This window comes from Phymastichus coffea, unplaced genomic scaffold, assembly GCF_024137745.1.
Source record: "Phymastichus coffea isolate CEN01 unplaced genomic scaffold, Cenicafe_Pcof_1.1 PCOF00060, whole genome shotgun sequence".
NCBI classification, from domain to species: domain Eukaryota; kingdom Metazoa; phylum Arthropoda; class Insecta; order Hymenoptera; family Eulophidae; genus Phymastichus; species Phymastichus coffea.
In genome coordinates, this window is record NW_026706871.1 from 652007 (window position 1) to 674967 (window position 22961).

General features: G+C 31.2%; 2 protein-coding genes across 2 annotated transcripts; one reads left to right on the forward strand and one right to left on the reverse strand.

The window, feature by feature from the left end:
* The first annotated feature begins 3627 nt into the window (after positions 1-3627).
* On the forward strand, positions 3628-6556 carry LOC131666676 (elongation factor 1-gamma). The gene is made up of 8 exons (XM_058939511.1): positions 3628-3772; positions 3916-4065; positions 4831-4894; positions 4980-5122; positions 5372-5674; positions 5750-6040; positions 6145-6297; positions 6378-6556. Exons 1-8 carry the CDS (start codon positions 3653-3655, stop codon positions 6531-6533), a joined length of 1380 nt encoding a protein of 459 aa, XP_058795494.1. The 5' UTR covers positions 3628-3652; the 3' UTR covers positions 6534-6556.
* Positions 6557-6876: 320 nt separating this feature from the next.
* On the reverse strand, positions 6877-8155 carry LOC131666677 (large ribosomal subunit protein mL49). Its single transcript, XM_058939512.1, has 3 exons — positions 7889-8155; positions 7330-7510; positions 6877-7179 (listed from the first exon to the last, which is right to left on the reverse strand). The coding sequence occupies exons 1-3, from the start codon at positions 7994-7996 to the stop codon at positions 6893-6895; spliced, it is 576 nt and encodes a 191-aa protein (XP_058795495.1). The 5' UTR covers positions 7997-8155; the 3' UTR covers positions 6877-6892.
* Between the last annotated feature and the right edge of the window lie 14806 nt (positions 8156-22961).

Genomic DNA, 22961 nt, shown 5'->3' on the forward strand with positions numbered 1-22961 from the left:
TATTCATGTCCTATTATAACTTATTTACAAATTGAATACAGCTTAAAATACCGGTCATTGATACATTGATTTCTTGAGCTATAGGTAATTGGAACACGCTATAAATAGATATAAGTAATCTAGCCAGTATTATTGTAGGAACAGGAATATCTAAGTTTAAAAGCAAAGATGCAGAAAACTTTTTGTAGAAATTTCAATCAATACGTAGCCTTTTGTAATATATGAATAAACTGTTCATAAAATCAATGGGTGATTTAATACTAAAATAGATTGTCCAATATTTCGCAAAATAATAAATTGACTAAAATGTTCATTAGACATCCGGATGTGGCGAAGGAATGCAGAAAATGCAGGAATCCATAAAAAGTCAATTTTATTAAAAATGTATTTAAATCTCAGAAAAAAATCTCTTGAAAAAGATGTCATCGTTGTAGGATTGGATTTTTCTGAAAATTATTCATGAGAACTCAAGCTTCAATGCATTACAGTACATTTTTCATCGATAAACAACATAACTACTCATTCGTTTTCAATAAACAATAGAATAAATGATGAAATGAAAACTAAAAGTTTTGTACCTATTTGCAAAAGTACCAATAAAGATATCGTAGTGCTTTTTATAAAAAAAATTTGTATTTATTTTGATAAAAGAATTCAACAATAAATTCAGAAGAATTATTCGATGGAACAGAAAGTCAGTATAAAATTAAATATAACTTCATCAATTTGCTTACCGTTACGAAGAATATAACATTAGCTTAACTCAACATTGAATGTTGAGTTAATTTTTGACAGCTGGGGTATCCGGTTGCGCAGAGGCTCTATACAGCAACTGCGCACATTACGCACATTGCGCAGTTGCAGTATAGAGCCTCTGCGCAACCGGATACATTTATATCGGTAGTACCCCCAGTGTCAAAAATTAACTCAACTTCTAAATGGCCGACCTTGTCAGACATAAGTAAGGGACAAGAGTACCAACATAACGCTACAAAAAAATCAAAAATCAAATTTACTTAACCCGCGGAAATTCAAAATTCGCGATACTTTTTGAACAGACCACGTATATATAGAATAAACTAATTAAGCTTGAACAAAGTCGCTTGAATGCTCGGCATGCGCATGTTGGAGTATCTAAGAAGAAGCTGCGAGAAAATTTGTACCATTATACATTGAGTTACTCTTCTTTTCTTTATACTCTGCATAGCTGTTTATTGTCCTTTCACACCTCTACCGATATTTCTTGTATTTAGGGAATAAATATTTATTTATTTCCTAAATACAAATGATTAACAAATGATTGGCAAGGATAACAAAACTTATTAATAATTTTGTGCACTTGAGTTTTTATTACAAAAATATTTCGAAAATTAAACGTTTCCAGCTCAGTAGAAATTGAATCGCCTTAGCATTTTAATACCGTTTTTTATCGAAATAAATGTGTTGAATCGTTAAAAAAATTACGATCCATTAAAGAATAAATAATATTTCTTATAAGATTTTCAGCTATACGTGCATCTGAAAGATCAATCGATAATATAGATCTACACATTTGTAGGATAATACTCTCTCATGAGAAATATTGCGCAGCTATAATAAGAAATAGGTTGTAAAGTACTTGAAATTATTGGTTGTTAAAATAATAACCTATTCCTATGTTAAAATAGTTGATATTGCTGGATATTCGAAAAATAATCGATGCTTATATAGGTATGTACTTCTTGAGTTTACGTTACCTACTAATCTTTCGCAAGTACATGTATTTATAACTGTAACAATGCTATAATGAGATATAATATTTATTCTTTAACGGATAACTATAATAATATTTTGATTGGATAGAAAAATTACGCGTGACTTTTACTAATTAAAATTTTTTATAAAAACCGAATTAAAACGCTACCCAGATTCAATTTCTATCAATCTCGGAATGTTCAACAATTGCTTTATTAACAAAATCTTAAATGTGCGGAATTATTAATGAGTATTGTTATCTTTGCTAATCATGAACAGTTTTTCAATAATTTTTCCGGGTTGATTTTCATTGATTTCTCGGTGATTTCCTTTATCTTATTTAGAGATTTAAACTATTACTTTACTAAAATTGAGAAGTATATAATTTAAGTTATTAATTTGGATACTTTGAGTATAATAGTTTTACCGATATTTGCAAATTTGAATAAAATTCTAATTATAAATCTATACAGGAAATTGTATAGTTATGTATTTTGTTTTAGTATATATATCCAATTTTTGTTTTAGTCTATATATATCCAATTATAAGATTACATTTTATAAGTATATAAATGTCATAGTGTTATTCTTCCTAAGAGGATCAGCTAATGATAAACAGTAAAAATTAGAAATTTTCTTTACTGTGGTGTAAAAATTGTCCTAATTAAACTATTATCATAAATTTTTTTATCTTAAAGTTCTTGATACATGCTTTCATTTTATTTTGTGTAAATGCCAAAATCTTAATTAGATACCCTAAAAAGTCCCCTTATAAGAATCTGTTAACATTATCGACTGAACAAAAGTTTTTCCAGATTTTTTCTTAAACAAATAATAATTTTGTTTTTTTTAATTAGTCAACCTGAAACTTTTTCATAACATTCATTTCTGTACATAAAAATAGGGCTGTTAAAATCCGTTTTTTTTTCAAAGTTGCTTTGGAAATCGAGAAAATAAAATAAAAACTGCGAATAGAGTTTTAATTTTTTTTTCGTAATCTCCAAGGCAATTGAAACAAAACAGCTCTTTACGCTTTTTGGTTTATGAACGATCGATGTTCTGAAAAAGTTTCAAGTTGACTATTTCATTTAGAAAAATCCTGGAAAACCTTTTTTGCTCAATCGGTAAAGTTAACAGAGCGTTATTTTTTCGTAACACTTTATTTTAAAAAAAAGTGTTTTACCATTCTACCAAAATTATTTCTAAAGAGCTCATTTTCATCCTTTAGATCATTCTTCCAGATTAAGTGAATAAGGATTTTTCGAACTAGTCAATTTTACCATTTTTATGAAAGCTTTAGCAAATTTATCCAAAAAAAATTTTGAAAGAAATTTGTTAAAATTCTCGTAAAATTGGTAAAATTGACTATTTCGAAAAACTTTTTACTTAATCTTAATAAAAGTAATGATCTAAAAAAAAGACCCTTTAAAAATAAAAGCTAGTTTACTCTAATGTTGAGAAAAGTTTATTAAACCACTTTTTCTATAAAAATAAGGTGTTACAGTCAAGGGGACTTTCCAGGGCACCTAATTGAGATTTTTGGACTTAAAAAGATAAGCGTTTATGATCATAATTTCATTAAACTGATTTTTACTTCACAGTAAGGAAAACTTATAATTTTCATTGTTTAATGTTAGCTGGTCCCCTTCATTACAAGAAATTAATCGTATAATGAATTCGCTGCATTGTCATTTGAGTTATTTTGGTAAAAGAAATTTGAAGTCATTATTTAGTAAAAATATAAATAAGATATAAGATATAAGAACATACATATGGTCGAGTTCAGTATTTGAACAGGTTAACGCCAATTTAAATTTAATTAAAGCACTTCTAAATATATAGCTATATATAGTACCCGTTCGGAACTTCGGGTGACGGCCGAGTGCCGACGGCACGGCGGTGGACGGCCCACGGGGTGATGGGATTGCGCTTGCGCAGTGACAGAGTCTTGCGTGAGATATTTGACGACGTGAACGCGGTGAGTCGGTTTTTAGCCGGCCTTCGACTTCCTCTTCCCGTAGCGGCAATGGCGTCTGGTGTAAGTGTTTCGCGTGTGTCCAGCAACCTATTCAAGCACCCTAGAACATCTGTCCCAACTTTCCTAATCAAGTTCTCCAAAAATAACCATCTTCCAGGACACGAGTTTAGCTAGCTTATGGATCGACTATTTTTTGCTTGCAGACACTTTACACCTATCCGGAGAACTTCAGAGCCTACAAGGCCCTCATCGCGGCCCAATTCTCCGGGGCCAAGGTCAATCTCGCCAAGAATTTCGTCTTCGGTGAGACTAACAAGTCACCCGACTTCCTCAAGAAATTTCCACTTGGCAAGGTGAGTTAAATTCAATATCCTAGACAACTTATATCTTCTACATGCAATGATCTCGCTGCTTTCGCTTTTATTCTCTCATCTTTTTCTTCTTTCTTTCCACTGTCGCGAGGAATTCGAGGGCTGGCTTACTTTCCTCTCTCGCGAATTTGCTGATGTGTCCAGATTTAGAATTTCGTGGCACCGTTATATCTTTTGCTTCCTAGGAGGTTACTTTACTTACGATGTTTACGTACTTTTTTTAATTTTAAAAAGCTGATAAGCAACTTCTGTAAGATTGCATCAATTCCTTTCCTCAAACCGTCCAGATGTTGACTGATTTTGTCAAAAGGTTTGTCATAATTTTACAGGTCCTAACTGGAATAATCGACTTGATGATTCATTTGCAATACCATTGATTATTATAGCTCACGAAAATATATAAAATAATTGCGTAAAGTTGATTAAATATGTAATCTGTTAAAAATTGCGATTTTCGCAAGTAATTTGAAACTTTTCATTCGATAAAACGAAGTGTAATCAACATTTTTATCAAGAGAAATTTTTAATTCAGTAGAAATTAGATTAAAATATAGATTATTAAATAATATATTGCATAGTGTGTTCAAATTGTAAACAATTTGTAGCACAACTTTGTATTTTATCAATATATATTAAATTTATTAAATAACTTAAAATAATTGAAGGAAGATGCAAATTTAATTTTCACATTTCATTAATCATATTGTAAATAGCTTAATTCATTAGTAAGTAACTTTTTAATTATAGGTACCAGCTTTTGAAACAAGTGATGGCAAGTACATTACCGAAAGTAATGCAATTGCTTATTATGGTAAGTTGTTGGATTATTATATTGAGAATGATAAACTTGTGAATATATGTTAACACTGCTAATTTTTTTATTGTTATTCTTTCAGTCGCTAATGATCAGCTGAGAGGAAAGTCAGACTTGGAGCATGCTCAAGTCATGCAATGGCTGAGTTTTGCCGACTCTGAAATCTTGCCTGCTAGCAGTGCATGGGTTTTTCCTCTTCTTGGCATTATGCCTTATAATAAACAGGTATGATTGAATAATTATTACAAAATAATACCCTCTTCTAAAGGCGAGATTGAACATTTTAGTTCTATTTCGTAACAAAAAGAGGAATAGTAAATAGCATACACCGGTAGCATTTGCACTTATTTTGCTGGTGCTTTGTTGATCATGCTGACATTTTTGTATTTATATTATTTCGTCACAATAATCGAAAATATTTCCACATACAGTACAAACTAAATCAATAGTTAAAAAAAATTTTTTATATTGTAGAATGTCGAGGCAGCAAAGGATGACGTCAAAAAAACTCTAACGTTTTTGAATGACTATTTGCTGACTAGAACTTACCTTGTTGGCGAAAGAATATCATTAGCTGACATCAGCATGGCCATGACTCTTCTTTACTTGTATCAGTACATTCTGGAACCCAGTCTACGTAAACCCTACACAAATGTGAACAGATGGTTTCAAACCATTATCAACCAACCCCAAGTTATTGCCGTGATTGGTGCCTTCAAATTGGCTGACAAAACGCTAGAATACGACCCCAAAAAATACTCAGAAGCTCAAGGAAAGGTAATAAATAATCAATATTTTGTTTCTTATAATACTAATTAGTTATGGTGATTATAAGTTTGTGTTTTATTTCAGGGTAAAAAAGACAAGAAAGAAAAGGAGGCTAAGAAAGAGAAGGAATCCAAAAAAGATAAGAAGGAAGCGATAGAAGAACCTGATGAAGCTGAAACTATTTTGGCAGCAGAACCTAAGTCTTCAAATCCGTTTGACAGCATGCCAAAGGGTACCTTTGATATGGATGATTTCAAACGATGCTATAGTAATGAAGATGAAGCTAAATCTATCCCTTACTTCTGGGAGAAGTTTGACCCTGAAAACTACAGCATTTGGTTTTGTGAATACAAGTACCCAGATGAGCTTACAAAGGTATTATAATAAATTTAATAGAATATTATTATAATGAAAATTTGTAAATAGAAATTATATTAATCAATATTACAGAGAAAATAATTTTTATTGTTTTGTTTCAGGTATTTATGTCTTGCAATTTAATCAGTGGAATGTATCAACGCTTGGATAAAATGAGAAAGGCTGCCTTTGCCAGCGTTTGTCTTTTTGGCACAGACAACAATAGCACTATTAGTGGAATTTGGATATGGCGTGGACACGAACTAGCATTCCCGGTATGATTTATTGATTAAAAGATTAATTGATTAAAAGATTTATTGATTAAAAGACAAATAAATAACTTAAATTATTTTAGCTGTCCCCCGACTGGCAAATAGATTATGAATCTTACACTTGGAAAAAGTTGGACCCTAAAGATGAAAAGACTAAGGAACTTGTCAAACAATATCTCAGCTGGTCTGGTGCTGATAAGGATGGCCGCGAATTCAACCAAGGGAAAATTTTTAAATAAAAATAGTTTCGCATTTTAAAAACATTATTCGCATAAAATAAATTTAAAAACTCAGCACTTTGCTAAAAAAAAAATTCTGTATAATGTCCTCATTAGTTTCCCTCAATCTAGTGTACTTATGTTTGAATGAGTATTTTTACTTGAGAGAAAATGTTTTTAGTAGATAAAGACGTGTTTATTACTTCATTTGTTCTTGATCTGAAAACAAAAGACATTACAATTTATTTATTGCTCGTGGCGTCATGGTCATTTGTATAAAGTCATTTAAAGCGAATACATAATAATTTATCAAAAGAGAAGTTTTATTCGTTACAATGAGCAAGTTTTTGATAATAGTCAAATATACATTAATCCTTGTTCTAAAATCCTTTTATTTCCATCCACTTTTTAACATAAGCTACATAATCGCCTCTAAAGTGAATTTGTCTTGTCATTTCATTGACTCGACTACTAAGTCGAGCATATGTCAACTCTGGCAGCTGAGGTTTTAAAAATTTTCTAATATCTTTTTCACATTTCCATATATCTCCTTCAATTTTTCTAATGCATGTTACATGCTTACAACCTCTTTGTGATATCTTTAAATAAACTTGCATCATGTGATTTTTAGTCCGTGGAATATAGTATGGATGAGTCAGCCCTTCTTCTGAAATTTAAGTGAACAATCAATTTCTGACAAAAATTGTGAGTTACATTTTTTGCGTCAATGTTGAGTTTTTTTCTAGAAACTGATTGTTAAAAGATTTTCACATAATTTTAAATTGATTGAAGAGTTAATTTTTTTTATACAACATACCCTTTGGAGGTATCCATCCTGAAGGAGCTGGTCCATCAAAATATTTTGGTTGAGGCACTACCTTGAGAGGTATGAGGCGTTCCACATAATGCCATTCTTTATTTGACGTTTCATAATCAGGAAGTTTTGATTTATCTAATTCATAGACATTTGGTGAAATATCAGTATTGATATTCCTCACCTGGATTTTTAATAAAAAAAATTAAAAGATATTATTGAATGGAGATTAAACTCTATTGAACAATGAGATGATTATTAGCCATTAATTAATTATTGAATTAATTAATGATTGAAAGTGAATAAAAATTTATATTATTATGTTTTCTTATAAATACATCAAATTTGGTATCTCATTTCAGAACAGAAAAAAGTTTAATGTTCTTATCTTCACTCATTGTGAATAAAAAATTAAAATAATATCATGATCATACTTTTAATTCATTGTTGTTAATAAAAAAACAAAGCAAACATTGAAAACCAGTTTTATTCCATCTAACCTCTTTGTATGTTATCAACAACGATAAATAATATAATTCCGTTAGTGTAAAACGTAACTCACTTGAAATTTTGTTGCATTAAAAGGTGAAGGAGCAACGAGTGGCTCAGCCGCTTTCTGAAAAGATGTAAATTTCACTGTACGTATTAACAACCGAAAAGCTCCAGACATTTTTCGTCGACGATAAAGAATGAGCCGAAAACAGCAGACGGAATTAAAAGACTTTCTTTTATGAAAACTGCGTGCGCATCCAGAACGCACGTGGTGGTGTACACGAAGTATGTGACGTCAAATTACTTTTGTATCATCATAAAATGATAATATCGTGGGGACTCGGATAACTAGGAACGATGCATAATATGATGTGTTTATATATATATATATATAGATGTATGTATATAGTACTGTGCCCGGACATTCATTTGCAACCCGCGAAATTCAAAATCGGAATTATTTTCGATGATTGTGCATCGATGGCATCAAATGCATTTTTTTGGCAAGTTGAAGAGGGGGCATAACTCGCTAATTTGTTCTTGTATTCGTTTCCTTTTTGTTTTATTTACTTGTATTGACAATTTGATGTTGATAACACACGTTGTTAACCTATGAGTTTCAATAATAATAAACTCAATAATAACAATATAATTTTCAATAATAACAGTATTATATTAGTATTAATACATTTCAACGTCTAATGTTCTTTTGTTGCCTCATTGAAAACACCCGTGAACATTCTTCAAATTTTTTATTCTGATAATTAGTTTCCGTTCTATTCTATTCATTTCTTCTCTCTTCCAATCACATTTTAAGATAGCACTATTAATTTCACAGATGGTAATTAAATTATCCATTCATACTAATTATTCCAGCATAATTTGAATAGGTAGCCTCTTATTTCGGTAAAACGATTTGTCATCGACATATTTCTATTTTTGTAGATTATTAATCATATTAATTATTCATAAATTTTATTTACTGCTGAAATGTAAATCTTTCATTTCTAATACATAATACAACTATTTCCAAGTATACGGAAATAAAAAATTTCACGCTCTTTTTTTTTTTGCATCAACTAATTACAACACTGGAATGTCGACGACTCATCATTCTTTAAAGATAGGATTAGTTGTAACTATTTTTGCATGAGTGTGAAAGTGCAACATTTTGAAGCTTATCCGGGATAGTCGATTTGTTCCATGTCTTCGTCATTGAACATCCATATTCTACGTTTACGTGGTGGCTCGACGACTATTTCCCGTGCCACACCTGCTAAAGTCGAAATGCGCCGCGGAAGCTGATACTTACGTCCTATAATCATACATTTCCCAAACTATATTCTTAGGGTTTTTTCATACGCCACGAGGCCAGATCATAACTATGAGCATACGTAATAATGCGCTTACTTCAGCGTGAATGTTTAGGATAGATCTTATCCTTTCTTCTTCCATTAGAGCGATATCCCAATAACGGCTTACTCAGGATTCGACAAGTCAAATAAAAAGCAATCAATATATATATGACGTCGTTGTTCGATATCAATCTCTGGCAGTATACACTTATCACGATAATCGGCGTACATGCGGTTGATGCGGGGGTATTTATGATTATTATATACAGAAGCCGCTATTGTGTAAAAGGGTCAGAAAGATCCGCCATGGGCTCTTTTCACCTTAAATTTATTTCTCGATGATAGAAACTCGTCCCACCGCTTTCCAGCCATGTTATTGATGTTATTCTTCAAATACAGGCCCATATAGAATTGCCCTGTCGATGATCTTTTTTTTGCCATGTATAAATTGCATCTATGTCTGGCACGTACATATTCTCTGAAAACGCCTAATCGATTTTTGAAGGATTCAATGTTTTTTTATAAAATTGAAAATGTTTTATAAAATTTTGGCGTATAGGCTTACGGTTTGCACTAAATTTTATAAGTGGTTCTCTTCCAATTAATGATAAACCAATAAATATAAGAAGCTACATACGTAACCTAAAATTAAAACTTCCACGTTACAAGGAGAAATTTCAATATTTCTCTTTTACGAACAAAAAGAATCTGTGACAAGACAGCTCGTTATGTTTATTTCCTAAACGGTTAGAGAATCTGGTTTTACAATTGTCCATATACTAAGGGTAAAATACCAAAACTTCAAGGTCATTGGTATGTCAATATGAAGTTGAACAGTATTAAAGTAGGATAACTAGGACTGATCAAGCACACTTTTCATGGATAAATGTAGCCAATTTATACTTCTCTATGGGCTCAGAGGTGAGATTTATTCTTTTATTAGTAATTTGGCGCGACGCTGACGCGAGATAAAGATGCTTATAAAATTATGTTATGAATTGTGGAAATTCTGTATGATGCGAAGAAAATAAGACAAGACCAAACGTGTTGATGTTTTTTGAATTTATTCTGTTATCATTTGGGAATGTTGAAATGTTTGATACATGCGATTGATGGATTTGTCGCTGACTACTTTCTCAAAAATTACAAAAGTGATTTTAATTGCAATTGTAACTTTTATTTCTTTGACCACTGTTCTCGTCTGTTACAGTTTTATCTTTGTTGAGGTTATAGTGTTCGATCGATAGAAGCAATATGGAAAGAAAACAACTTTTGACGTTTCGTTAACAGATTCTTTAACTTCTTCAGAAACTTTATAATAACAGAATGAAAAAACGATATGAAAAAATAATTAAGATACAGAAATCAACAAATCAAAAAAACTACTTACAAGATAACAGTTAGAAAGTACTGTGGTCACAACAAATGCATATAGTTAACTGATCTTACTATTATGATTCGATCTTATATACTCTGCGCCCAATCTTTAATCCGTAGTAGGCTTGTAATACAATTGTATATGTTACTCAGTTCTGCTGTATCCTCTTTATAATTAACATTGTAATGAAAACTCTCTATATGTAATATTTCTGATTCTTCCAATTAGACTCAGCTGGTACCGATCTAATCAATAGAATTGGAAGTTAAAATAAATTGAATTTTTTAAGTACCACGGTTGTCAGAAGAGACAACAGAATTTTGACGAAGTGGTATCAGAAATCAACTTCATCAGACAGACTAACACAATTTTTTATGAACTTATTCAGTATCTTATAAGAATAATAATGTATACAATTAAGTAGATCGAGCGTTCTTATAGTCTGACAAATAAATAGACGAACAGACAAATAGACGCAATATCACTAATATCTTATTGGACAATCAATACTCAATACCCAGTTCATCTCAAAACACATAAACGTTAAATTAAAGAAAATCTCCTTTATTGATATGAATAAATATACAAATAACAGTCATATAAAAAGGACAGTGAGCATTCCGTCTAAAAACTTACAATATTGGCGCGATATCCTTATGAAACAAAATGTTGAGTGAAATAAGATTAGACAAGGATATAACTCCAAAGATGGATCGGACTAATTTAATCGATAAACTGAATCATAAACCATGCGATGGGGTTGGCGAACATATTTAAAAACTAAACTGACATTGAAAACACGCATTATTTAACATAGGAATAATAATGCGGTTATATATATATGGATAAATTCGAGTCTAACTGAAAGAAGCGTTTGGTCTTAGAAATACTACGTGCCAAGTATTTTTATCGCAACATTAATGATAAAGAGAATACTGCAAAACTAAGTAACGTGTACAATCCTATTACAAATCTATTACGGATTAAAGATCGGACGCAGAGTATATAAGACCGAATTATAATGGTAAGATAGTCAACTACATGCATTTGTTGTGACCACATTACTTTCGAACTGTTATCTTGTAAGTTATTTTATCGATTTTAATTGGTGTGTTTTAGTTGTTTTTTTTTTCATATTATTCTGTTTTCTTTTTGTTTTTTACTACAAAGTTTCTGAAGAGATTAAAGAATCTGCTAACTAAACATCATAAGTTTTCTTACCGTATTTCCTTCACCGAGCCAGTACAGCTTCGGCTAAGTTGAAACTTTCATGTATATTTATAAATATAAATGCTGCGATCAAGTTACCGAGCAATCTTGCGAGTGATCGTTCAATAGAAAAATTATATCCATTTTTTAACTTTATAAATTTATTATAATATGTCCAAAACTATGCCATCGATAATTTAAAAATAACAAATAAAAAATCCTTTTTTTCATAAGAAAATGCTAGATATGGTATAACTTGCTGTACTTAAAAAGTAATACGAATTATTTTTTTTTATCAACCTTATTAAATAATGGAATAAAAAAATCTTTAAAAATTATATTTCTTTAATTTTTCAAAGTTGAATGTTTTAATAATGTTAACAAATCAGAGATACCCTAAATAAAAATGCATTTTTCATCAACGACAAAAAAATATTATTTTTGACATATTTTAACATTTTTCTATAATTAATATATTTATTAGAATAGTTGAAACAGTTAAGAAAAGCAAAATCGATCTATTTATATTATTTTTTCAACTTTTTATTTATTGTATAATGAGTTTAAATAGTACTATTTTAATCCTTTTGGACGTAAATTGAAACAAATAATTTGGAATTAAAATATTTTATTATATAATCCAAAATAAATTGATTGACATTTACGAAATATATATATATATATATTCTAACTTTTTGATGATCCAGAACGGTTATTCTGAATTTTATCGAAAACAAAATATATAGAAACTTTCATTTTGATGTGATGTAAACAGTGATAGGCATTTCGAAGCAAAATCATATTTACAATCTCAATCAGTGAAATTTCCTTTCTAAATCGAAAATGTCGATAATTTATAGATAAATGCTTCATTCTTTTTAGACGAACATTGTTCATTCTTTTACAGTAATTTATTAGAATTATATACTGTAGTACATTTTTTTATTTAAATACCCGTAAAATCATCTTCTTTAATGAAATAAACTAAAATATTATGACGGCTATTATGCTGGTCGTGCAAAAAGATGTAACATTCTCTGTATTTAAAATAGTTACAAATTGTTGTGCTTTTATTACAAAAAGTAGCTGTAAATATGGATGTTCGAATTATACGTAATTGTTTTTGTTCATCGTACATATTCTACAGTTCTATAAATATGACGAACTTGTATATTCGAATGCGCATACAGAAATGTGGGGTCCATCAGCTAGCGCCTCTAGTGGTAGAAATTTTCGGATTTTTGTTGGATAAGTAGTTACGGATTAGGGATAGTCAGACGCGTACTGACACTAAAAATATTTTCTCATTTTTACAATTTTATTTTCATTTAGACTGAAAACTGATGTATTTATCTTGATATATATGACTATTTTCATCTAATTCACAAATTTTCGGTCGTTTAAATTATTAACTGCATAAATTTATATTCTCGTGATGCTACTTAATAAACATTAATAAAAATGAAAGGACATAATTATTTAACAACGTTTTTATCATTTCATTATTTGAATATGTTTATTATTTAATTCTGATTTTTCGGAGAAATATGAGAAAAGACGTAAATTGATTATTCATGATATACACGGTTTTCAAAATATAACAATAAATGCTGCTCTGCTCATATTAAGCTAAGTTGAAATATGAAAATATCTCCATAATAATATATATATATACAAAATAGATGAATGAATGTATGGAAGACGTATAGATACTTATATAGTCATGTATCATTGCTGGCCAAATGCAGAACTAGCTTATGACGTATAACTGCGGGTATTACATGCAACGCGTGGCACAAGCCACGCTTACTAAGGTTATGTTTTTAGAAATTCGATTTCACTGAACGATTTTATTAACTTAAATATTATCATTATTTATCGATAAACATTTAGATTGAAAAAATTTTTAATATATAAATTATATAAATAATTAATTAATGCGCAGCCATTGAATTAATTTCTTACGTATTGAACATTGTTAAATAATTTATTTTATTTTATATTTTTAGTTTAAAGTTCTAAGGTATTACATTTTTATTATAAAAAACGAATTTTACCGATAAACTAATAAGTAAATAAAAATTTTCAGTTAAGTCTAATAGAGCTGTTTATGCAAATAAATATGTTACTAATTAAAATGTAACTATTAGAAGTATTTATTGTTCTTAAATAATGCACCTGATGAAAAATAAGATCAATAATATGGATAATTTTATTTCATTTAGCTTAATAAATGGTTCGTTTATGTGGTATAATTAATATGCTATGGGTATTTTAATCACCAATACTAAAATGCTGCTCATACCAGAATATTCACACGACTTTATTAACTCTTTAGGGATAACTGATACACATTGAAACATGACCTCTAATATTTTTTTCAATCGTACAATTCAGCCTATCTAAAAAGAACGGAAATTTATTTGGGCAATTAAGGGTTGATTATATAATGATTCGTTTAGTTTATTGAACCAACTTTTATTGATCAATTAATTTTCAATAGTTGTTTTTCATTTATATAGGCGAAAAAGCAAGTCAGAAAATAGAACTTTTTACAAAATACTTGAGAAAGGCTCGATTTTAAATGTATGTATTCATACAAATGTATTCATTTTAAGAACGTATAAATTACTAATAATCCCTTGTTTTTTGCGAGCTTCCCGTAAGAAACTGTTTTCCTTCATGTTTTTGTAATTTTTGAATAGAAATACCTTAGAATGTTGTCACTTAAGTTTATAAAAATACTTAAAAATATATTATTAGTGTATTTTGTTATGTTCGCTGCTTAAATTACAAAGTCAATACATGGGGCCCGGCGGCAAACTCAATCTCAACTAATGGATTCCTAATAGCCATCAAAACAATCTATTTACATACAGTAAAACATTGATTCTACGGCAAACACATATTAGCAGTTATAATATTTTTTTTATGCAAAAATACACCTGATGAAAATTAGTAAGATTTATTACATCAGCTCAGTTCTGCTTGCAATGATCATACTTTTTCGCGCCGTTGGTAGCATATCAATTTGTATCTATGCATTAATTGCAATTCAGTTTACATTAAACTGTTAAATATCGTTTTAGAAATTGTGTAACCTTTGCAAAAGTAACGAATCAAGTTGCCCTGTTTTTTTCCAGTCACTTTCGTGACAAATCCTGCAGCATATTAATGTTACACAATAATTAATTACTTGACGTTGCTATACTGTACTACATCAGTGATATTTCTCACGCTCTATTTTTTTCTACTCTATCCATAGAGTCCGTGGTTATCACAGAGGGAAAACAATATTTCTTATCAGTGAGAATGACCATACAACGTTAAATTTCAGCAGAATTGTTGCAATGTCATTTTTATCATTTTACGTTAAGTCAAGTTATTCAATAGCTACTTGTCGATGTTTCTTGTCGTTATTTACAAAATTACGAAACATTGCAAATGCAATATGATATGTTGGTTTTGTCAAAATTCGGTTTGACGTCGCACAGCTAAATAATAGTTAATGTAGTTCCAAATAAAAAAATAAAAACTAAGAAATCAAGCTATTGTAGTGCTTTGCTTTATTCATCTTTTAGCATTAATAAGAATTTTACATTTAAATGTGAATATTAATATCGTCATTAACGTAGCCAGCAACGTACACTGGTAAGCCACAAGTTGATTGAGCCACAATAAATTCATTTTTACATCACTATACTTGAAAGAACGAGACTTGCAAGGGTTTCAATCGAGCTGAACGTGACTTATTCAAATCACATTTAGACCGAGTTGATGCAGTTCATTGTTATCCGTCTGGTTCTGCCGCCTGCCGGCAACGCTAGTAACTGACAACTGTCCCAGCTATGTACCGGAGTAAAGTAGCTCTCTCGTGGAAAAATAAATCAAAGAATAAAGATGGATGGCTTCTCATTTAGTCCGCAGTTCGGATCGAGTTTCATTTTCAGAGGTCGCCGCTAGAATACGATAAAGCAAGATTTTCTCATCTCCGAATAAAATTTGTTAGCAGAGTAATTCCAATGATTTCTCTGCTTCTGATGAAAATTCAACTATGCATTCGACAATGAACCGCGCGTCTCTATTTACAGATTTTTCGATATTGCAAGATATGTTGTTGATGGGTATCATGATTATCAAAATTATTCGTTACAACTAGTTGTCAGAAAAAATAATTTAACGACAATTGTAAATATTGGTTCCCTTTTATTTTTCACGTATTTATAAGTGATTCATCTATCAATCTGATATTTGTTAATCATTCAGGTCAACCTGAAAGCTCCTCTTCGACTCTTCTTACAGTAGCTCGATAAAGTTCATCATTATACACGCAATATCACGCAGATATCACTTAAATACTACAATCTTTAATTGATGCTCTGGATTCAACATTCTATTTCAGTTAGATTGATCTTGCTAGTAAAACTCCGAATACACCTAAAAGCCTAGCATAAACATTACGGGACATTGAAAATTAAAGTCGTGATCACATTCCATGCACTTAATCGACTGAAGACATTAATACTTCAATTTCCAATCTTTGCTTTTGTGTCAATCGCATTTGAATCTCTTGAATCATTACATGATTGAACTTTCGAGATTTAATGATAACATCAAATATGTACGTCATTGTCACAGATGGTTGAAGGCCCACTTTGTAATGTCAATAACAATATATTTATACATTAAAAAAAGTCAAATTCAAATCATTAAATATGTCAATACTATGTTTATTGCATATAATACGATATACTTTCATTAACATTTTTTGGTGCGATATTATTTGCGAAGGATTTCGGTTAAGAGTTTGTGTCATAAAACTCATTTTTTGAAGGCAAGTCAAACAGCAGTATTTCGATCAATAATCATAAATTTACACACACGACTTTCCCTATCTATAACTGCTTGCAACTTCGACTGTGTACACATTTATTAGACCTATTGTTAAAAGAAATAGATTAGATATCAAATGATAGAATGGACATATTGAAGTCTAATAAGATTATGTTAAATATTCTTTAAAATTAATAAAACAATAATCTGTAAGTTTCCATAATCTTAAATTATAGTTGGACATTATGACAACTTGTGACTATGCGCTGAAAATAAACTAGTACTGGTATTGAACATGGGGCTGTTGTTTGTATTTATACGTTCACGTATACATTTACTGATGTTGAATATACGCCAGTAGCTCCGTAAAGAAAAAATTTTAATTACAACTGATTTTTATTTATGTCTTTACTGATCAATATAACTGTAGTGACCATCTGAAATACAGAACGTAACTTCTACCTACTTTCTGGAATCTGTAACGTATAATTACGTTTTTTTTATGTATTCGCTATCCCTTTAGGGCTTTTAGGATCAATACTTCTTTTCGTTTACAACCTTTAAAATTTCGAAAAGCATTGGACAATTGCATTCCGAAACAGTCATTTTTCGGTGCTGCCACCGGGTATTGTTCACTTTATATTCAATGTACATAGATAAGATGCATACATGAATATTATATTCAATGTACATAGATAAGATGGATACATGAATATTTTCAAAATAACTAATTCAAGTTTTTTAAACGAAATATTTCTAATTCAGTTTGAAATAATTATATTACAGTTTTCATTTCAAGACTAAAATTTATTGTGCACTTTTTGCTGCATAAGTTATATTAGATTTACCAATCTCACTTGCGTAGAAAATCCACCCCCAAAACTAATCTCCGACTCTATTCTTTTGTTACTAAACTTATGATCTTTTACAGATTATACAAATTAGAGATGTTTGTAATGTTTAGAAAAAAGTCCAATTTTTTAAATATTTGAGGTGTATTCAATTTCACATTTTTAGGCATACGTAATGTTAGACATATCTTACGAGCAAATTTTATGTTAAAAAAGTTTTTCGTATAATTCATAGTAAAAGCTTACGACATAAAGCAGGTTGGGAATAACGTCGCTATATTTCGGCAAACTGCCAACAATAGTTAGAAGGGATTTATAGATCTATAAACCTATGGAACATCCCATTTCCAATTGCATTCGGATAGAATCACCTTTGTATTTATGAAAAGATTACGACAACAAGAATTTTGAGTGAAAAATTATTTAATGTCGAATAAATAAATATTTTTTACACGTACCCGTGTAAAAAAAAAGATCTTACCAAGATTTTTTAAAGATCATCTTATTTGGCGAACCTACACAGATAGTTTAAGGATGATTTCAAGATCGAAAATTTTTTTGGCAAATCTATACAGATGGTTTGAAGATGATTTGAAGATCGAAAATTTTTTTGGAGAACCTATACAGATGTACTTTAAAAGATCTTGGTAAGATCTTTTTTTTATGCAGGCAATCATCAGAAAGAAAACTTTTTTTCTGTGAAATGTTTCACAGCGTATTTCCATCATCTTTTCGAAGCATAGCACGTGTTTTTCACTGAATGTCAATGGCATTCATCCATGTTTTTTGGTAATGTTTATGAACATTGAAAGCTTTCCGTATATTTTTTCATTTCATTTTTGATCTTTATACTCATATGTGTATAATTTATGGTATCACACTAATTATTAAACTAAACCAAAAAAAACCTAAATCAAATTTATTTTCAGTTGTGACCATAAAAAACAAACTTGGAAGTTGAGGCTTTTTCTGAAGAACGTCTGCACAAAGCAATCTTACATTGATCTGCCGTAATCTAAATATAGACATTTAACGACGGTAATTTTTCTTGAGCAACTGTCATCTACAATTTGGGTAAACAATTGGAAGGAAGCTACGACTAATTTCCCATATTTACTATTTCTACCCATATTTAAGTATATTATTACTATAATGATTGATGGGGAAATCTTAATTTTTTTCAATTTATGATACCGAATCCTCGCATAAAACCGTCTGTAGTACAATTTTTCATTCATTACGCTTTTAAATTTATAAAATGCATTAAATAAATAAAAAAGTTAATAATTATATTTTCATGGATATCATCCATAGTTAATTATATGAATTTTGAGTTTTAAGACAAAGTACTTTGATACGAATCAAAATTATTTCTCTCTAACAAATATTAAATAAATCCAACGGCTAAGTTAGATTTATTCATGTATTTATCTTTAATTAATTTTTATTGCTCAGTCTTAATGACGCTTTACTTGTAAAAGTGTTTTGAATTTTCTGTGAAACGTTCATTTTTTTTGATAAATAAACAAAGTCAAAATTAAAATATGTCGAATAGAATTTTTGTTTTACAACATTTACCTAGAAGTGCTACATTTTTAGGTCGCTGATTTACATACAACTTTGGAGAATTTTCTTATCCACGAAATTATATAAAGCCATAATTGTTACTTTAATCCAATACTCGATTTCACCACTTGATTTTAAGATAGTTGTATGAATTTCGACCGTTTCGCCGAAAATTGCCTCGATTATGTGAAAAAATGAATATTTAATCGAATGGTTAAGATACTTTTTCAAACTTTTATGCATGAAAATATTTTCCAAAATTGCAGACAAATCGGCAACTCAAAGAAATATTTGAATAAAAATATTCGAAAATATTTGTTTACTTGTACAGTCGGTTTTTTTCAACACTGAAAACCATGATGCAAATCATAAAATGTTGAAAACTTATGCACATGTACCCAAGACAAATTTCAATAAAAATTTTCTACATCGATGAGATATGAAGTTTTTCCGTGGATTCAAACTTTGCTTATTAAAAGCCATTCAAAATTATTTCGTGAAATCGTTTAATTAAGATAGTTTTTACATTCCCCAGCACATTAGAAATGCATTAAGGTGACGGAACGTGTTTGTAAATGTGTAAGACGAACGTGTGCAGAATATACATGAAGTCAGATACACTGATGCAAGTATTGAAATCGTGCTGATGTAGATTTCAAAATGTATTAGACCAATCATTGTTAATTATTTAGTAATCTATTTGCACGAATGATCCGTCTTAGTTACAAGCCTACATTGTCTTCAACTGACTTTATTAATGATTCCTCCCGTAGTTATGCAACTATCAACATACGCTCAAACGATCATGATATTTATTTGTTCTGATAATCAAATTTAACTGTACTCTACGTATTTCTATAGGTTCCTCAATAATAGTGCCAAATGCAGGTCACATGACCATTACATTATTAATATTTTTTATAAGTAATCCTCATACCAATACAACCACAATTCATGAGAAGAATTTTATGCTTCTTAATTATTCGTATAACTGAACATTGGTTAAATGTTCTTATGTAATGTGTCTTATTGTTACGAAAAATGTTACTCCTTTCTTCTATAGTGATTTTCCGTGAATATATATTTGAAAAAAATGTCTCCATAGTGCTTATTGTATGATTCTTACTTGCAGAAAATCAAAGAGTAGTACAAGTAGTGTAATACAATTTTGATTTAGGCAAAATTAAGTCAGAAACGTCGTTCTATTAAGGAACTTTTAGGGATTTATTTTTCAAAAAATAATTAATAACTAACTAAACATCACTTTAAAACAGTTGAAAACGTTTACTATGCATAATTTTTAATGACGTCTTTAAATAGAACTTATTTTTAAGCTTATTATGTTTAGAAAAGCTTTCTAAAATTATTATTTGATAAAATAGACGTCAATTTGTCTAACATATCAGATTAAAATCTGTTAATTCACTGCTAATTATAAACATTGGAATTTCGCCATTATTATTATAATAAAGAGGTCTCAGAGTTGCCAAACTTATGGATGACATATATCGTAGTAGCTTCAAGATTTTTATTAACAATTTTATATTCGAGGTCGTAAAATGTATACAATCTAATTAATTACTTTTAACATTCATATATTAAAAATACTATACATATTTTTTACGAAGGGATATATATTTTTTCACATTAGAGTAAATTTTCTCCGAATAGTTGTAAAATCGTTGAACAAGTATATCCTTGGATTGACTCTTGTAAATAGCAACTCGGCCTGTCAATGGCTGTATCGAATTTTAATTTCATAAAAATATAGCTGAGAAAATGCAATATAGTGAACAAAATATTAATGCACCAAAACAGATGCAACAGTTCTGAAATTCCATTAATTCAATTGAAACAGCGAGCTGACATAAAAGGCAACTGAAATGGACAGTATCTGATCAGCTAGTCACAGAAGCAAAGCTATGCGCGACGCTACATCAAAAATACACAAGACAGGGGTTTTAGGCAACAAAGGAATCGCCGATGACGGTCACGATACCAGCAAACATGTCTGCCAGAAGCAAAGCGTTAGCTTAATAGCTCGCCGCCCCTTTCCCTGACAGGACCTGCGAAAATGCGCTCTGTAGCCCTAACCTACCATGTATGTGTACAGTAATACAAACGCTTATACTGCGCGTCGTTTTCTTGCAAACGCAAGCGCGCGCGTCCTCTCTCCCGCCCCTCGCTCACAGCCAAGAGACTCTCCTTCTCTCTCACTCTCTTTCTTTCTCTCTCTCTCTCTCTCTCTCGAAAGTTTCACATATATGCTGTGCTTGGTTGCGCCACGCCACACGAGCCAGAAATTGGCACTGCGCAACAAGTTATAGGAGGACGCTCGCTTGAACACTCGTTCCTCTTCTTCATTCTTTTTCTTTCGCTCTTTCTCTCATTCTCTCATTCTTTGCTGTCTAAAGTGATTTTCAAGGGAAACGTCTAGGAAATACAAAAGTCCGATGAAACGCTGTTGTAGAGCGATCGGAGAGAGAACATGGCTGAATCAAGAGAGGGAGAGAGCTCTAGCTTGGCTTAGTTGTATGTATAGCGATGTGCTGCGCGAGCGATTGCGTCAACTCGAGAGATGGTTACGTAACCGGACGAGCGATCGTATGATGCGCGTAAATTTTATAGCTTTTACTTATAACGCGAGATATCAGCTTTTAAGTATTTATTCGCGTGCATGTAGAGCTGCGCCGAAACTGCGCAGTTTTCGCTTGCACAATCGACGCCGAACCGAGGAAAAATGTGACTTATGGAAGCGAATCCTGGAAGAGTGGACGTATGCGGTGTAGTTTTCGTGGAAAACTGCCTGTCACGAGATTTTAGCTCAGTTCTGTTTCTGCCGCGTGCGCGAACTGAGAGAGAAACAAAAAGAGAGAGGGCTTATATAAGCTGTTTAGTATGCAAATTCATGCACAAAAGCAAACTACTCTGCGAGTGCTTTTTTGTTGTTGACGTGCTTTTGCGACTCAACGTTGAGAGTCGTGGAAAGAGACGCGGCTTTTCCTGGCAAACGCAGCCGCGCAACATGAAGCGCGAGAGAAGGAACGAAAAGAATGCGCGCAACAGCGTTCTCTCTCTCTCTCTCTCTCTCTCTCTTTCCGTCTCTCTCGCTCGCTCGGATTAGCAGCTCTCTCTCGCTCTCTCTGAATGTGTATCGCGTGAGAGAGAAACAAGAGGGAAGCGACGCCAACAGATAGCTGCGCAAAGAAGGGGCCGCTCGCCAGCTTGATGTTGCTGTAAGCTACGATTCCTCACTCTGCATTATAGTGTTCCCAAAGGAACGGCGGCCTGGCGTCCGTCTTCAACCCCCTGTTTCTCTGCTTCTCAGTGGCTCGCTGCCGCTGCTGCAGGCTCCCTTTTAGTCCGCCATTTACATGGCATTATGCTCTGCAACGAGTATGGAAATTTTTAAAGGACGCAGTACTTTTTAGCTTTGCCACCTAGCTCTTGACGAGTGGCTTTGCTGCGAAGTACTTATGGGTACTCAAGGGCGATGAAAGTGGTAAAAACTGATTACTGCGAGACATGCATGGACAACGGAAGTGCAGTTCGCTAAGTATTTGATTTGATTTCCGCGTTGTCTGTATAACGGAAAATGGCGTAGCGAGCGGCATGGTCTAGTCTATTTCAAATAAAACGTTGGTGGTTCTGAGGTGTTCAATAATCCAACGTACAATAATAGTTTTCAAACTTAATTTCCGAAAGTTCCTCGTATCGATATTTTAATGATTACAATGTTCGAGTTTACGATCAACAATTCGTGCTCGAAGCATGTCTCGGCTGTTAGTTAAACTCAGAATGTCGATTGAATTTTTTAATGATGATTAGAAAAGCAACATAACGATAGATATATATACTCGTATGATTGAACTTTAAAACAAAGTAATATGCATGCACAAGTTGTCTGTTGTCCTGCGAACTTTCACTATGATTAAATCGTCTCAAGACACT

Excerpts from the sequence above, each read along its gene's own strand:
- LOC131666676 (XM_058939511.1), top strand. The coding sequence starts at position 3,653 with ATGGGATTGCGCTTGCGCAGTGACAGAGTCTTGCGTGAGATATTTGAC. Across the intron at positions 4,895-4,979 it reads TAATGCAATTGCTTATTATG|TCGCTAATGATCAGCTGAGA; the intron begins GTAAGTTGTTGG and ends TTATTCTTTCAG. Across the intron at positions 5,123-5,371 it reads TTATGCCTTATAATAAACAG|AATGTCGAGGCAGCAAAGGA; the intron begins GTATGATTGAAT and ends TTTATATTGTAG.
- LOC131666677 (XM_058939512.1), bottom strand. The coding sequence starts at position 7,996 with ATGTCTGGAGCTTTTCGGTTGTTAATACGTACAGTGAAATTTACATCT. Across the intron at positions 7,511-7,888 it reads TTAATGCAACAAAATTTCAA|GTGAGGAATATCAATACTGA; the intron begins GTGAGTTACGTT and ends TTAAAAATCCAG. Across the intron at positions 7,180-7,329 it reads AGGATGGATACCTCCAAAGG|AAGAAGGGCTGACTCATCCA; the intron begins GTATGTTGTATA and ends CTTAAATTTCAG.